The sequence below is a fragment of the Diaporthe batatas genome (genome assembly GCF_019321695.1).
Source record: "Diaporthe batatas strain CRI 302-4 chromosome Unknown Contig00002, whole genome shotgun sequence".
Lineage (NCBI taxonomy): Eukaryota > Fungi > Ascomycota > Sordariomycetes > Diaporthales > Diaporthaceae > Diaporthe > Diaporthe batatas.
In genome coordinates this window covers 2,741,863-2,757,386 of record NW_025408549.1, presented here as the reverse complement: position 1 = coordinate 2,757,386, position 15,524 = coordinate 2,741,863, and the positions used below count along the sequence as shown (strand labels likewise).

At 56.5% G+C, this 15,524-nt stretch overlaps 4 protein-coding genes across 4 annotated transcripts; 3 read left to right on the top strand and 1 right to left on the bottom strand.

Annotated features, from left to right (window-relative positions):
- The first annotated feature begins 126 nt into the window (after positions 1-126).
- KVR01_001099 (uncharacterized protein) lies at positions 127-5,400 on the top strand. Its single transcript, XM_044789144.1, has 4 exons — positions 127-828; positions 924-1,135; positions 1,214-2,778; positions 2,840-5,400. Exons 1-4 carry the CDS (start codon positions 784-786, stop codon positions 3,229-3,231), a joined length of 2,214 nt encoding a protein of 737 aa, XP_044649054.1. The 5' UTR covers positions 127-783; the 3' UTR covers positions 3,232-5,400.
- Positions 5,401-5,683: 283 nt separating this feature from the next.
- Positions 5,684-8,592, top strand: KVR01_001779 (uncharacterized protein). Its single transcript, XM_044792750.1, has 2 exons — positions 5,684-7,057; positions 7,116-8,592. Exons 1-2 carry the CDS (start codon positions 6,934-6,936, stop codon positions 8,342-8,344), a joined length of 1,353 nt encoding a protein of 450 aa, XP_044649734.1. The 5' UTR covers positions 5,684-6,933; the 3' UTR covers positions 8,345-8,592.
- A 1,273-nt stretch (positions 8,593-9,865) lies between these two features.
- KVR01_001368 (uncharacterized protein) lies at positions 9,866-14,245 on the bottom strand. Its single transcript, XM_044783701.1, has 4 exons — positions 12,014-14,245; positions 11,662-11,956; positions 11,375-11,599; positions 9,866-11,321 (listed from the first exon to the last, which is right to left on the bottom strand). Exons 1-4 carry the CDS (start codon positions 12,875-12,877, stop codon positions 9,922-9,924), a joined length of 2,784 nt encoding a protein of 927 aa, XP_044649323.1. The 5' UTR covers positions 12,878-14,245; the 3' UTR covers positions 9,866-9,921.
- An 860-nt stretch (positions 14,246-15,105) lies between these two features.
- On the top strand, positions 15,106-15,480 carry KVR01_001233 (uncharacterized protein; the record flags this gene model as incomplete). Its single annotated transcript, XM_044792344.1, has 1 exon — positions 15,106-15,480. One exon carries the CDS (start codon positions 15,106-15,108, stop codon positions 15,478-15,480), a length of 375 nt encoding a protein of 124 aa, XP_044649188.1.
- Between the last annotated feature and the right edge of the window lie 44 nt (positions 15,481-15,524).

Sequence of the window (15,524 nt, the reverse complement as noted above, 5' to 3'; positions counted from 1 at the left end):
GGCATTCTGTTTCTCTGGTATCCCCAAGGATGGCCAAACGCCCTACGACGGTGATGGTCTGGTTTAAAGCATATTGCCTGTAGTGCGGCAACTTGGTAAGGCGAACGCATTGATGCTCTGCGGCGTCTGGCAGCCAGCTCAGGGCATCGTCAGGGGTTGATCCTTATTCCCATGTGGAGTACTCGTTGATTAGCACGGCTGCTCGGGTGGCTGCCCAATGCCCAAACACCGCGGTCTTGCTGTCGCATGGCAGATGACGAAGCCCACAGGGCTGTGAAGGTCGTCTAGCTCTTGGCCGGCCTTGGACGGACTGGACCGGCAAGCCTTCGTCTTGGTCGCACCAATTTTCTAGCAACGTCTTCTTGTGTTATTCTTGCGCTGCACCAGCTTCCTAGGAATACTCTCTTCTGTACATGTGTTCGAACTGCATTTCTTTGCTCCTGACCTTTTGCTGCAAGCCGTGACCCTTCCGCCCACCCCCAGAGACGAACACCGTCATCCAAGACCCAACCCAACAGGGTGTCATCCTTGGCCCGGCGACTCCATCCTTCGGCCGCATTTAACCCATGCTTGGCACTTGGAGGGGCCATTCATTGAATTGTCGTTCGAACCTCGGCGCCCGCCACTCCGCTCTCGACGACAGTCTGCCTCTGCAGTCTCGACACTCGCCGCGTTCCTGAGGCATTTGCTACCTACCGTATACCCAACTTTCGGACTGCAGAAGGGCTCCAGACCTGCCTCGCATGACAGTTGCCCCCTGCGCATAACTCCTGGACAGGGACAATGGCCGAGGTGGATGTTGCGCCGACCTTCGGTGCGGAGTTGAAGGTACGGGACTGCAGAACCGAGAAGACCACAGGGGGAGAAGAGAAGAATAGGATGGAATACAAGGTTGCATCTGCTGATCCCACTTGCGCGCATAGGATGGCTTCAGACCTGCAAACGCCTGGGTCGCCAACGGCATAGCGTGGCTCGATGACATCCAGGGGTTCTACCGCGAACGCGCAGCGATCGAGAAGGACTACGCCAAACAACTCACGGCCCTCGCACACAAGTATTTTGAGAAGAAAGCGAAGAGGTCGGCGGGCTTGGGGGTTGGTGACACGCCGACCATGACACCTGGTTCTATCGAGAGGTGAGCAATGGCCTGGGTGTGACCACAGTTTCGGAAGATCATGTGCACGCGAGCAGCAGCTGACGTTCCCCGATACAGCGCTTCCGTCACGACATGGACCACACAACTCACTACCCTCGAGGGCCGAGCCAAGGAACACGACAACTACGCGAACGACCTCATCACGAAAGTCGCGGAGCCCACGAAGGTGCTCGCCACGCGGTTCGAGGAGGTCCGCAAGAAACACGCCGAGTACGCCGACAAGCTGGAGAAGGAGAGGGACTCTTCGTACGCCGAACTGCGCAAGACGAAGGGTAAATACGATGCCGTGTGTCAAGAGGTGGAGAGCAAGCGCAAAAAGTCCGAGTCGTCGTTCGACAAGGCAAAGGCACAGAGCGCATACCAGCAACAGATCATCGAGATGAACAATATCAAGAACACATACCTGATAGCGATCAATGTCACCAACAAGCAGAAGGAGATGTACTATCACGAGTACTTGCCTGAGCTTCTGGACAGTTTGCAGGATCTGAACGAATTCCGGGTACTGAAACTGAATGGCCTCTGGACTTTGGCGTCACAGCTGGAACTCGGCATGTTGCAGCAGAGCCAGGCATTGATACAGCATCAGGCCGACGAGATCCCACGGAACGAGCCTCACCTCGACTCAATGATGTACATCCGCCACAACATGGGCGCCTTCAACGAGCCACCAGACAGGGTCTTCGAGCCAAGCCCCGTGTGGCACGACGAGCCGACCATGGTGGTCGACGAGACGGCCAAGATCTACCTGCGAAACGTGCTAAACAAGTCCAAAAGTTCGCTTGGGGAGCTGAGGCGGGAGGTAGACAAGAAGAGGAGGGAGGTGGAAAATGCACAAAGGGTGAAGAAGAGGGTCCGCGAGGGGCAAGACAAGAGCGATGAGGTGACTGTAGTCGCGGCCATGTTCGCGCTCCAGGAGCAGCTCCACGCCGTGGACAGGAAAAAGATCACCGCCGAGGTCGAGACGTCCACCATCACCGCCGTCGTAGGAGACGTCACCCTCGGCGCCAAGAATCACAACTTCAAAGCCCAAACCTTCAAGATCCCGACCAATTGCGATCTCTGCGGTGAGAGGATATGGGGCCTCTCTGCCAAGGGGTTCGACTGTCGCGACTGCGGCTACACATGCCATAGCAAGTGCGAGATGAAGGTCCCCGCCGAGTGTCCGGGCGAGTCATCCAAGGAGGAGCGCAAAAAGTTGAAGCAGCAACGGCAGGAAGCCGCCAACTCGCTTCTCAGCCCTGGCCCCGCCTCCAGCGATAAGGTTGCAGAGCTGCCAGTGTTGTCTAGGACAAATACTGTGAATAGTATCTCTTCAGGATACGCGGCCAGCGCGCACCGGTCCATGACGAGCGCGATGAGCCCCACGGAGGAGGCTCCGCCAGAGGTCCCTACGAACACAAGGCCTACGTCTACGATCGGATCCGGGTCAGTCAGGAAGAACAGGGTCATTGCGCCCCCACCAGCGGCGTATATCAGCGAGTTGCCAGGAAGTGCGCCGAATGGGTCGGGAGCTGGACACCAGGAGGAGAAAGCCAAGATGCTGTTTACGTTCGAAGCCAGTGGCGATGGAGAGCTCTCTGTACCTGAAGGCAGGGAGTTGGTCGTGCTGGAGGCTGATTGTGAGTTCCCTTCTTCATTCCCCACCCCTTTATCACCACGAGTTGCTGACAGAACCTCCAGCTGGCTCCGGCTGGACCAAGGTCCGCGCCGGCTACAAGGAAGGACTCGTGCCGACGTCATACATCGAGATACTACCCGCCGCGGCGATCGCGCCGCAGCACACGGGGGCTTCGGCGCGTCCGCCCTCGACTTATAGCAACTCGGGCTCCTCCATAGGCGGCACGCCGGCCGTGAAAAAGAAGGGCCCCGCGGTGGCGCCGCGGAGGGGCGCCAAGAAGCTGCGGTACGTCGAGGCGCTCTACGATTATACCGCGCAGTCCGACACCGAGCACACCATGGTCGAAGGGGAGAGGTTCGTCCTTATCAAGGAGGACCCCGGCGACGGCTGGGCCGAGGTCGAGAAGGGCGGGCTTACGAAGAGCGTACCTGCTAGTTACGTGCAGGCTGTTTGAGGCTAGACCCTTCGAGACGAGGCCAGGCGTTGATGGAATTCGTTTGTTATTTTGCATCGGGAGCGGCGACAGGGTTGTTACTGTACTCAGCCATTCATGTCCGCATTGTAATGGCCTTGGGGGTGGCTCGCGAGATTGTACATAGGTGAACTGGAGAGGCGCGTTCAAAACTTGAACGATAGCTTCAATGGTGGCGCGGCGGCCTGATGGCCGTGCTGGTCTCAAATTGATTATGTAGAATAGAGGTAGAGTCATGACGAGCCTGCTGTTCTTACATGGAGATGGTCAAGCGGTCTCCCTCCACCCTTTGGTTTAAAGAACTGTCTCCGAGTTCTGGGTCCACGCCATTAGAATCAAGACGTCTGCATGCAGTAAAGCCAACCGCGAGTATGCCATGAAAAGCATGTTTGGCAATTCTCATCTATCCTCAAGTCACTGCTTTAGTTATCGCATGTGAAGCAGCAGCCTCCCTCGCCTGCTCGGAGAGCGCCCGTCATTTTGCTCGAGCTGGCCCCTTCTAGACGGCACCAGTCTTCGAGCCTGCTCCCAGACAACCGGAGCAATGTGCCGGTTTGTCCATGCGGAATATTGAGCCTCACGCATAACAAACATCACGACGTTGTGTTCGGCCGTCTCGCGCTCGGCACATGAGCTCCTCACGGCCATGCTCAGCGGATCAACCGTGGGTGCCACAGGAGGACGGCTCAAGGCGTGTAGCCGCGATAGCTGGTTTCTGCATGCTCTCAGCCGTCACATCAAACTTCATGAAAGATTGCCGAGCTTGAACAGAAAGCAAAGATATGTTTGTAGTTGTAATCGTTGGCCGAGAAGGTGCCATCAGCATCAACCGGCACGGGAACATACACGCAGTTGAGGCACAATCTCACATGGCAGCGCAAGAACGCCCCCCCCCCCCCCGCGCCATAGCAACGAGCCTCAGAAAAACCTTCGGTAGTGAGGAAGGGTTGATCAAAGATATGCTGTGTGTGTACTCGGTGGGATCTTGGTAGCAATCAGCACGGCCAATCTCTGAGCCAGAGTAGCTGCGAGGGACCGATTCGATGACACAGCCTGACGATGTTAGATTACAATCCTCAGGTTTTCTGCTTCGGGGTACAAGGAAAAGCACGGTGAAGCCGGGGTTCTTCACGTGTTCCGGGCGGTCGGCACGTAGCCATAACTTGTGCCGCCGGTGAGGTTTTTCAGACTGATGGGATAGGGCGAAAGGGCACCCCTTTTTGATATGTCCATGCTCGTCATGTTGGAGCCTCCAGTGCCGACTCTCGATTGTCACCGGTAGTGCAAAAGATCTTTCGTGCTTGTTTGGAAAATTAACCTGATACCGGGTGCCCATGCTGCCCATGTTACGTCGTTGTGCACGAGGCTGCCAGTGTTACTTCGTTGTGCGACGAGCACAACGACGTCACATGGAAGAATCGTCCGGAGTGCAGGTCCATCTGAATGGTCGGTGATGCGCTGAACTTCATGCGTTGTCCAGGTGGGCAGGCCAGCCCCACCAACAAATCGCTTGCCCTCCCAGCCTCTCTAGACTACACTCTACCGATGCATCTGGGTCTACTGCCTGACAATCCGTTTCCACAACGTCTGCACTGTGTCCGTGTGGAAGGAATGAGATCTGCCACGCTTCTCCAGGCGGGTTCGGCCAAGCAATTCCAAGACCTGGGGCGAGCCTGGGCAATTGCTTGGTGAAGCTTTGTTCGACGTCGCTCGATGTCAGCCAGAACAGGGCGCTAACAGCAAAGGGCGGGAGGATGTGGGTGTGGCTGTTAGGATGCGGGTTAAATGAGGATTTCAGGGGTAGCGTGCGCTACTGTGGGCTGGATTGCAGACCCAGACAATATGGTCTGTCAGTCAAGGGGATCGCCACCAAGACCTAATTCCTTAACGGTAAGCATAACGGAAACTTGTGGAAATTAGGACGGCTGTGGAGGCTGGTCAGTTCTGGCTCCTGATTTGCGGTGTAAAGACCTTGTGTGTGGGAGGCCCAGGACTGCAAACTGGGACGACAAGACTCCCTAACCTACAAGCAGGTTTTGGGCAACACGGCGCTGACACGGTTACCCACAATCACGAAGGACACTGAGCAAGGGGTGATCGTGATCTTGATCTGGGTGAGAGCCGAGCCAAGGGATCAATTGGACATGTCCTTCCCTGCCTTCTGGTGCTGGTGGGCAAGGTGGATTGGACCGGATCAGCCATGAACAGACTTTATGAAACCACCGACCCATGCAGCCACCGCACATGCTTTTGGGGCAGTGCAGCGCAGTGCAATACGCCGCTGTGCAATGTGTGGTCCACCCTCAAGCACCGGCGTCCAACCCGTCCTTGGCCGTGTGCCAGTGTGGCCCAAATTGAGGCTGTGTTCAACAAGCAGCGTGTCCAGCATTCTCGGGGGTTCGTCTGTCAGTTGTTTGAGTTTGCTAGAGAACAGCGGGGCGGTGGTTTCCAATGGCTGGGGCGTCCTGCCTCGCTTGTCCAGGGTCAGACCTGTGACGCTGGGGTTTGAATCAGACCAGACGTCATTATTGACAGTCGTCTTGACCCCGAGCGTCGCCAAACAAACAACCGCGGGAAGGACGAGTAGCAGACAGATTGGGCCACCGAAACAGTCACACGATCTACAACATGAGATCTTGGTCCAACCTGCGGCGCCACTTGGAGTGAGTGTCTGCGCGCAGTCATCAATCCCCAGTGCCAGGCACTTGATACGAGCGGGAGCTATGCTGTGTTGGTCTGGCAGTGCCTGTCTGGGATGGTGGTGTGGAGAGGAGAGGATGCTTTGCTGTATGTCTACGCGTCCAGGGCGTCCTGGGGCAGCATGGCTGCATGGTTGGACGGCCGGCTCACGGAGATGAAATGCCCCCAAAGCTACTGTGTGCTGTACAGTAGACCCTCATACTTCCTGCTGATCCGGGCGTGCGAGGGAGTGGCATCAGCAAGGATGGGCAGGGCAGGGGCGGCGGGAAGAAGTGACTTGGCTTCGCGGCAAGCCCTACACGCCTTGGCAAGTTCCCCACAAGCACCTGTCCGACCGAGACAGGGGTACCGCGACTTACACGCGCACTGTACCCCCGACTGGCGGGAAGCTAAACCTGACAATTACGAGCAGGATGAGGGCAATTGGGAACTAGAGCTGGGGAACAGAGCCATATTGGGGCAAGGGGTGCCCAATTAGCATCCCACACGGCAGCGGCAGCGGCAGCAGCAGCAGGCGACGGCAAGGAGCAAGGGGCCAGGTCCCAGGGGCGAGGAGGAAGGAGAGGTGCATGATTATTGCCGTGGTTGTTATTATTATCAGCTCCCATCTTTCTCGTTTGCCCTCTGCGACCCATTGGCCTCTTTTTCCTTGATCTACATCAGACGACCCTCTCCTTTACCTTTCCCATCATACCCAACCACCCGTCACTTTCCTCCTCCACATTCCAACCGTCGTTGTTGACTGCGAGCTATTTCTTGTATCCCACCCGCGAGACACGCCCGACTCACTCGCTTCGTCGGATCAGCTATTCTTTTCCTTCTTCCAACTGACCCATTGATTCACGCCAATCACTCTACTCCTCCCTTCGCTGCCGCTCCTTTTCTACTACTGCAAGCAGCAAGGTAGTACGGCGCCAACTGCCTCAACACCCACCAAATAGCATCTGGTCCCTGCCGACGACCTCGACGAAGACGCAGGTCATCATGAAGTCTTACGCCCTTACGTCGGCTTTGCTGGCGGCCGCCGCCACGGCCAACCCTACCCAAACCGAGCAGGAACCACCCAGCAAGCGCGCCAGCCTGCCCGCTGTCACCGCCTCTGGCAATGGTAAGGCGTTCCAGCTCCTGTATCGTGTCTTCGTCTTGCTGATTCGTATCCCCCGCAGCCTTCTGGTCCGGAAAAGACCGGTTCTATGTCCGTGGCATCGATTACCAGCCTGGTGGATCGTCCAACCTGGCCGACCCGCTGGCTGATACTGCCACCTGCAAGCGTGACATCGCCGAGTTCAAGAAGCTGGGAATCAACACTGTCCGTGTCTATACCGTCGACAACTCTGCCGACCATGATGACTGCATGAGCCAGCTGGCTGATGCTGGCATCTACCTGATTCTCGATGTCAACAACCCACTCTACTCCATTAACCGTAACAGCCCTGGTGAATCCTACAATGACGTCTACCTCCAGAGCGTCTTCGCCACCGTGGACCAGTTCGTCAAGTATGACAACACCTTGGCTTTCTTCTCCGGAAACGAGGTCGTCAACGACCAGGCCAACACCACATTGGCTGCCCCCTATGTCAAGGCTACCACCCGTGACATGCGCCAGTACATTAGGAACCGCGGCTACAGGGCGGTCCCTGTCGGCTACTCCGCCGCAGATGTCTCTCAGAACCGCTTCCAGCTTGCACAGTACTTCAACTGCGGTACCGACGACGAGCGCAGCGACTTCTTCGCCTTCAACGACTACTCATGGTGTGACAGCAGCTTCCAACAGTCTGGCTGGGACCAGAAGGTTAAGAATTTTACCGGCTACGGTCTTCCCCTGTTCCTCTCCGAGTATGGCTGCATCACCAACGGCCGCAGCTTTGGCGAGGTCGAGGCTCTGATGAGCAGTGACATGACCTCCGTTTACTCCGGTGGTCTGGTGTACGAGTACTCCGATGAGGGCAACGGATACGGTATCGTGTCTATCGACGGCGACAGCGTGTCGGAGAAGAGCGACTTCGCGGCCTATTCTACTGCACTGGCCAAGAATCCCGCTCCTACTGGCGACGGTGGCTTTACTTCGACAACCGCTTCCCAGGCCTGCCCCTCTGCCGACTCTGATTGGCTCGTTAGCAATACATTGCTGCCCGCCATCCCCTCGGGGGCAGTTCAGTACATGAACAAGGGTGCCGGTAATGGCCCTGGCCTGAAGGGAGATGGTTCTCAGAACGCTGGTGGCACCTCCACTGGAGATGCCAAGCCTGGCTCTGGATCAGCCACAGGATCTGCCGCCACCGGCTCCTCCAGTGGCAACGCCGGCGCGGGTGGCCCTGGTCCTCTGGACGTGGGGGCTTTCATGGTCACTGGAGTCGTCGTCTTCTTCAGCCTTGTTGGCACCATGCTCCTATAAGCGTCATACCTCGAGCTCAGGAAAATTAGGCTTCGTGTACATGGATCAAATCCATTTTGGGTGGGGACATAATTACTCAAGATTTATTGCGGCGTACTGGGAAACAGGTTCTATTGATTGAGGATACTCGCAGCAAGCTGGAGAGTCTGATTCTTTCGTGTCCCCGGGGCTGGGATGCGGTTAATTCTGACAGTAGCAAAAGAGAAACGAAGAATGTGGTCTCTGAAATAGATTCTCATACTGCCACGATCCCACCTTGGTTGCTGCGTCATGAAGTGAACTGACCTGACCCTCACCTTTGCCTTCAATATCACCCCTGTAACTGAGATAATTATGACGCTGACAACGCCCAATAAGGCGAGACAGAAGTCATGGCTCGTATAGCATGATACCCTTTGTAAGTCGTGGAAAACATAGCGAGAGAACTCTTGGAGGACCGTCTCGCCATCTCCAGATTGGATAATACGAGTGGGAAGGGGGCTAATCAAGTACGCCAGGTTCAAGAGCCTTCAAATATGGACTCCTACACTTATCATCCTCCTATGTCCCTACTACCTCCTGCTTATCTACCTAGTTCTATACTGTCCGGCCACCACTACCTCCTTAAGTCCAGATGTCGCTAAGGGATTGCATACTCTCTCGCGGACAAGAATGATAGACATCAATCCAGCTGACGACCAAGGCCGGCCGGCCATGCTCTTGGTCTCGAGTGAGTGAGAAGAGTAAATGTGCATTGCGGTAGTATTTGATCCCTCGAACCTCTATGTAGCACAACAGTGGACATTCGGCCATAGAGTAGTGTGGTTTCGCTTCTATTCCGCATACGTTCGAGGACATACGGTCCCTTCACACAGGGGTAGACGCTTAAAGGCCCAGCGTTTGAAAACGAAAATAATGCCAACAATGGTGTAAGAAGACTCTGCCTAGGCACATGGCCTTATTAGCCCTAGGTAGCCTCGTGCCGCACAGACAAGGCTGGTAGGCATCGCTACAAAGTCGTTGCGCAAATTCCATGACTTGGCCTTGTGTTTGTATTATCTCTCTGTGTGTGGATCATCAGTGATCACTTGCATTCCATCTTTGTGGAAAAGGTCTGCTAGGTATTAGGTACTGAGAAGATACTGCGTGCTTCGAGGAGCGGAGGAGGTGGTTTGTATCAAGTGAAGGTTATGGGGTAGACTCTAACAAGGGAACATATCCTTGTTCCAAGGGTTCTGGGAGCCCTGGAGTGAGCGAATAAGTAGGTAGTGGATCAAAAGTGCTTACATTGCGTCGAAGTCTTGATCCTTGAGTCTTTGTCTGACCTCTACCAGAGTCTTTTTTTTTGGCTATAGTATTATACTTAGTATTCTCTCTAAACTATTGTTGGTATTATTTTTTAAATGCTAGGTCTTGAGTGTTTACCGCCGTATGGAGGCGTCATGTATGTCCTCGGGTGTATGCGGAATAGAAGCGAAACCAGAGATGACTCCCGAGGTCCCCAAGTCAGCTCAGGAACGGTAGAAGAAAATGCCAAAATTCAATTAACGCTATGTATTAAAGAAACAATCTTAGACGGGCGTATAGTCGCCCTGCCATCACAGCCCTATCCTACTACTCAGGCGATAATAGCTCTTGCGCTTCGCGCCAAGCCCACCCTCGCCGTCGAGCGCCGTAGCCCTGGCAGCAGCAGCCCCCTTCTCATCCTCGGCCTCCTCGAAATAATAATTATTAGCGTCCTCCTTAAACGCAAGCCGGTACGGCACAGCGAGGCTCGTCTTCCTCTTCTTCTCCTTGTCAGGCTGCGGGGTGCCCATCACCTCCGGCGCGGGCGTCGCAAAAGCAGCAGCAGCAGACCCCGCGTGTTGCGGGTGCCGCGGGTGGCCCCCGGGCCTGGCCGTGGCCAGGGCGAAGAGGTTGGTCGGCTCCAGGAAGTCCTTGACCAGCCCCACGCGGCAGAAGTAGCCCAGGCACAGCAGGTTGAGCAGGAAGGTGAACGCCAGAACGAGGTAGAAGACGCCCTGCCAGTCGGACGAGTGCCAGCTGGCGTACTCCTGCGTGCGGACGCGGGCGTGGAAGTGCGCGAGGGCCCCCGGGGCGGGCAGGATCAGGCCGGTCATGTTGTCCCAGTCGTACTCCCAGTAGTGGATGAAGGGCGTGTCGACGGACGCGGTGACGAGGGTGCTGCTGACGAGGACGGCGAGGGCCTCGGCCAGGGAGGGCAGCGTGTCGCCGAGCCGGGGCTCGGTGAGGGCGAGCTCGGTCAGGATGCGCGCGTTCGAGGCGTTGCTGTTGGTCGCGCCGCCGTTCAGGTCTATCGCCAGCGCCCACCCCGTCACCATGTCGGCCCAGTCCGGCTTGGTGGCGATCTCCCCGTCGCCCATGTGCCGCACGTACGCGTCCCGGTCCGGGTGCTCCTCTGCGTTCTCGGGGAAGAAGTCTTGCGACTGGGCGCACTGCGCCGCCATGGTCATTCCCGTCAGCCCGGAGACGTCGAATTGCGTGCTGCACTGGATCGCGGGCCAGGACCGCAGCTCGCAGAGGGTGTAGTCTTCCATGATAGGGCTCTTGCCGAGCATGTAGATCGCATCGGATTTCGTCGTGGTGTTTTGTTGCCAGACGGTGATGTTGGTGATGATGTTGTAGTCAATCGGGTACAGCTGGAATACTGGAGGAAGCCGGCCGTAGCTCGGTCCCCAGCGGAATATGTCGTCAACCACGGTGCTGTTAAGCCACTCGTCTTCGGACACCACTGGCACGTCCTCCTGCCAATTCGCGTGGCCAGTGACTTGCCTTGGCTCGGCGGCATTGTCGGTATTATTCGCGTTCGGCCACTCCGTGTATACCAGCGGTGCGAGTTCTTTCTTGTTCATGTTGACACAGAGTGCGTTCACCGCGGGCGATATCACGCTTGCAGAGATGTTATAAGAGCCGAGGCCGTCGAGATCCGAAGGCTGAAGGATGTTGTTCTTATCATTGGTCGCCGCCTTGTAGACCCCTATCCAAAGATTAGTCCTCAGCCTCATGTCTTCAGGACATGGTTTAACTTGCCTGGATGCGGTAACGCCAGTGAGACATTGTTGACGACTCGGTCGTAAACCTTTGATGTCTCTTCTGTGTCAGAATACTGTGCCTCAATCCAAGATCCAATCATCGTGATATTGTCGTAGAGCATCGTTTGAGGCGCAGGTCGCAGGGCCATGTCGCGACTCGCACTGCTGCCGTTGTAGCCCATATCTCGCCACGTGGCCATGAAATTTTGCAGGTTTCGATGTGCTGAACAATATGTCAGCAAGATTAAAAGCTCAAGCTCCTCACGTATGGGCTCATCTACATACCGTCTCCAGAATACTGCACGGCAAGGCAGGATTCATTGGCATGTTCAGAATCTATCCCATGCAGTGGAGTCGAGCATGATTGCTTCACGTATTGGGCATTCCCATAAGGCGACATGACGTAACTCTCTAGGTCCCTATCATGCCAGCCGCTGAATCGAAGCTTGGGTCGAACCATGGTATCGGAGGCAGTGGTGTAGAGCATTGCAACAAGCGTTGCGATCAGTGTGAGGATGCCGAGAACGGTGTGGCCTGCGTATCGTAGAGTCTGCCCATTCGCCAGTAGTGATCCCGGTTGCTGCGCAAGTCAGATGAATGCTTCGCTGACGAGTTCCAGGACCTGACTGGCACTTACGGTGATCCAGGTTCTCATTGTCATCTCTGCCATGGTCATACCTGCGTTGGTGGCCATGGCCCTCCTCGTCAGAACCTGGCCGATAAAGGCCACAAAAACCGTCACAAAAGACAGCTCGATCGTCTTGGCCAAAATGGCAGTAAGGACGTTGGCGGTTGACAGCTCCAACGAGCCGTGCGATGATATCGTGCGGCCCCATCTCGGCTGTGCGATCGCCACCCCGAGCCACAACCCGCTCAAGATGGTCGAGTAGACGGACAATATTATTAACCAGACTGCCAACCAGCTGAGGCGGCTGACGCGGACGTCGGCTGGTGTGCCGGCCGGACGGGGCGAGCCCTGCACCTGCTTCTTGAAGTTGTCGTAGTCGCCTGGGCCGCCCTCTCCCACTGTGTCGCTGGAATACGGTTGGCTCTCATCTTGCATCTGTAGCGAGTCCAGGCTGATGGAGTCGTCGTCACTTCTCCGCCGTCCTCCAGAAGCAGCGGCTCCCCTGTCGTCGTTTAGGCTCTGATATGTCGCCGTCTTAGAGCCTCGATCCCAGGCGGTGTAGATGGACCCTTTCAACTCCCCCTCAGACGGCATTGGATTCGGAGAGTCCATGGTGGGAGAGAAACCACCTAGCGTGCGCCCCGAGAGCTGAGGGTGCCAATAGTCAGGTTGGCCGAATTGTGCCGCAGTATCGTACGGGGGGGAGGAAGGACCGGCAGTTGGTGCTGCGTTGGCGACGAGCGGTTGGCTCGACTCAGATCGTTGGATCAGGGCAGGGTATGATATACCCAGGGCTCCTGTTCCTGGACCTGGTCGCTCATTATCATCCTGGGCATCCTGGGCCCCTCCGTCAACACGGCCGTTGCTGGCCATCCCGGCTGCTAGCCCTCGGACTCAGATTTGAGGCAAGCCGTGGCCAGGTTTGATACTGCGACTGAGAGGTCAGTTGCGCGGTGGAGGGCAGAGGATGGATCAGATGGCCACAGAAAAGTGAGAGACGAGTAAGGAGGGAGATTAGGTTCCTCAAGAGAGGACAGGCAGCCGGGACAGATCCCATGAGTGCCAACTAGCACCCCAGTCCTGACGTAGAGCCCGCGGGAAGCACCACCCCACAAGGCATGATGTGTTTGAGGTCCAGGCATGTTGGTTCCTGCAATGGCAGATCATGAGGGCGGCGCCTGGCGGGCAGGCAGTTATTGTGGGGCATGTTGTACGGCGGCTGTACGCATTTGATCCTGCGTGATAAATGGCAGACAAGCGAGACGGGAAACGGGAAGGGGAGACAAGGTTGACAATATCTGACAGGTAACATGAGAGAGCCACCTACCGTTGAGAGGAACCAGAAGCAGATATTGGAAAAGAACAAGACTTGCAATTGACAAGTTGGCAACAAATTCAAAAGACCGGAAAACCAGAGGAGGCCGGAATCGTCGAAAGTAAACAGATGTATGTGGGTGGTGTGGTTGAGGGCCCCCGGGGGGTTTGAATGAGCTGGAATGGGATGAGCAACGGAGCCGATTGCATCCAGCAGCAAGGCTCCTCGGCAGAACAAGGGAATGCGAGGTGATACAGATGCGAAGCTCTTGCATGGGACCAACAGGTCTGCCATGCCAACGGAGCCTTTTTTTTTCCTTCGATTTCGTTTGGCTCTTGAGCGGGCGAGGCGCGGCTAGCCGATGAATGAGCAAGCGATGCTGCAGCCCACAACTGTATTCCCCGCCCGTGATACCACCTGGACGCAACTATGCATCCAGACCACATCGCACGGCTCAGCTCATATTGGAATCGGACCTATACCAGCCTGACCAGATTGTGGGTGATGCGTGATGCTCTTGGCGGATTGCGGCGCAGACAGGGGTGTGGATGTGTAGGATTTCCAACGGGGCAGCATCGCATCGGGGCTAGACGGGCAGACAGGCGGGCCGGAAGGGAAACCTGAGATGTCGGTTGCCACTTTTCGTGTGCCCCGATCCCCAACTGGCTTCTATATTTATACACAAGGAGCCGTTGTGGGTGTCCAGGAGGCGGGACCCGAGGCCACGGGCGGGAATGAGACAGAAGTTGAGAGGCTGAGAGGCCAGTCCAGATGCCAGTCCAGATGCCATTGAACCTTGCTCTCACCGAAACCGATCAAGAGCCCACAAAGATGCCAGACCAACAGCCAAAAGCCGGCTGTCTTGGCCGCTTAGGTGCTCTGGTGCTGCGGGCGGGAAGGTGTGGTCTAAGCCTCCCCACCAGAGAACCAACACCTGCATCGATGCAGCCAAAGCACGCAGCCAAGCGCAGCTGCGTGCGTGGAACGAGGAACTTACTCGTGTCTGGCCCTAAATGCGGCCCAGCACGGGGCTTTCCCATTCCAGCGCCATCTCGGCGCCCGAGACGAGGCTGGCGGTGACGTTATCTGGTTATTTGAGTTGAGGTGAGGTCAGGTCAGGTCAGCATCCTGCAGCAGCGATCTTGATCGAGCCAAGCTCCCCGCGTGGGGTGCACACACAACCACCAGCTGCACTGCAGCATGAGCACCAATGGCAAGCAAGGAAAATGCATGTCTTAGCCACGTTGCGGCACAGGGAATTGGCAGTCATCGGGCAGTGTAAGGAGTTCAAATAAATAGAGCACAGCACTCCTGCTTGGAGAGGCAGAAGAGGGTGTGCGGCTGCTTCTCGCTTCCACGAGGGTGGGTCGGGCGACGAGGGTTTGGGTTGACGACGGGACCCCGGGACCAGACCTCGGGAAGATGACTTGGTGTGTGTGTGGGAGAGCAAGAGATATGCTCAGCACCATTGCCCAGCCAGCTCCTCCTCAACTCTCTCTCTCTCTCTCTCATCAGCCCCGGCTGACGCCATCTCGGAACAAGACATGCGCCATCGTATTCTGGATTCCCCGACTTGGGACCGGTTCTTTATTCTTTGAACTGCAGCGTTCAAGGACCTTGGACTTCGTTGTTCCTCCTCGAAGCGAGTGACGTATCGCCGATTCGCCGTGCAGGGGGCCTCGGCCTCTCGGCTGCGCCGGACATCTTCGCAACTCACTCAGTGAACATATCCAACCACCCGAAACGCGTCTCCTCGTCCGTAGCTAGGTAGCTTCCGGCACCTGAGATGCGTGAGGAACCACTACCGCCGCTCCTGAGGTCTCGGCGCCAAACTCCGAGCGCGCCACTGGGACCCGAAGGCATCGAGAGGGCTAACCAAATAGCGGACCTCATCCCCAATCTCGAGTATCACAACCCTCGCCCTTTCCTGCCAGATATCGACGGCACATATCATCTTCACCTCGCTGCCCGAGAGTTCCGTCGACAGGTACAACTGCGCCAACTCCAACGGCAGAGGGAGAAGCTGGTGCTTGCTGCCTTGGGGCTACCCCTGGTCGCTATGCTGCTGAAGCTACTTTGGTCCATCTTCTCGGGGGGTAGATGGGGGGCACCTGAGGCCCATACTGCGTCTTGGCAGGGATTTGTGGGAGGCGTTTGGTAACAGTTACGGGTTATCTTATTCAGAGCCTGCAAGATCCAAGCACC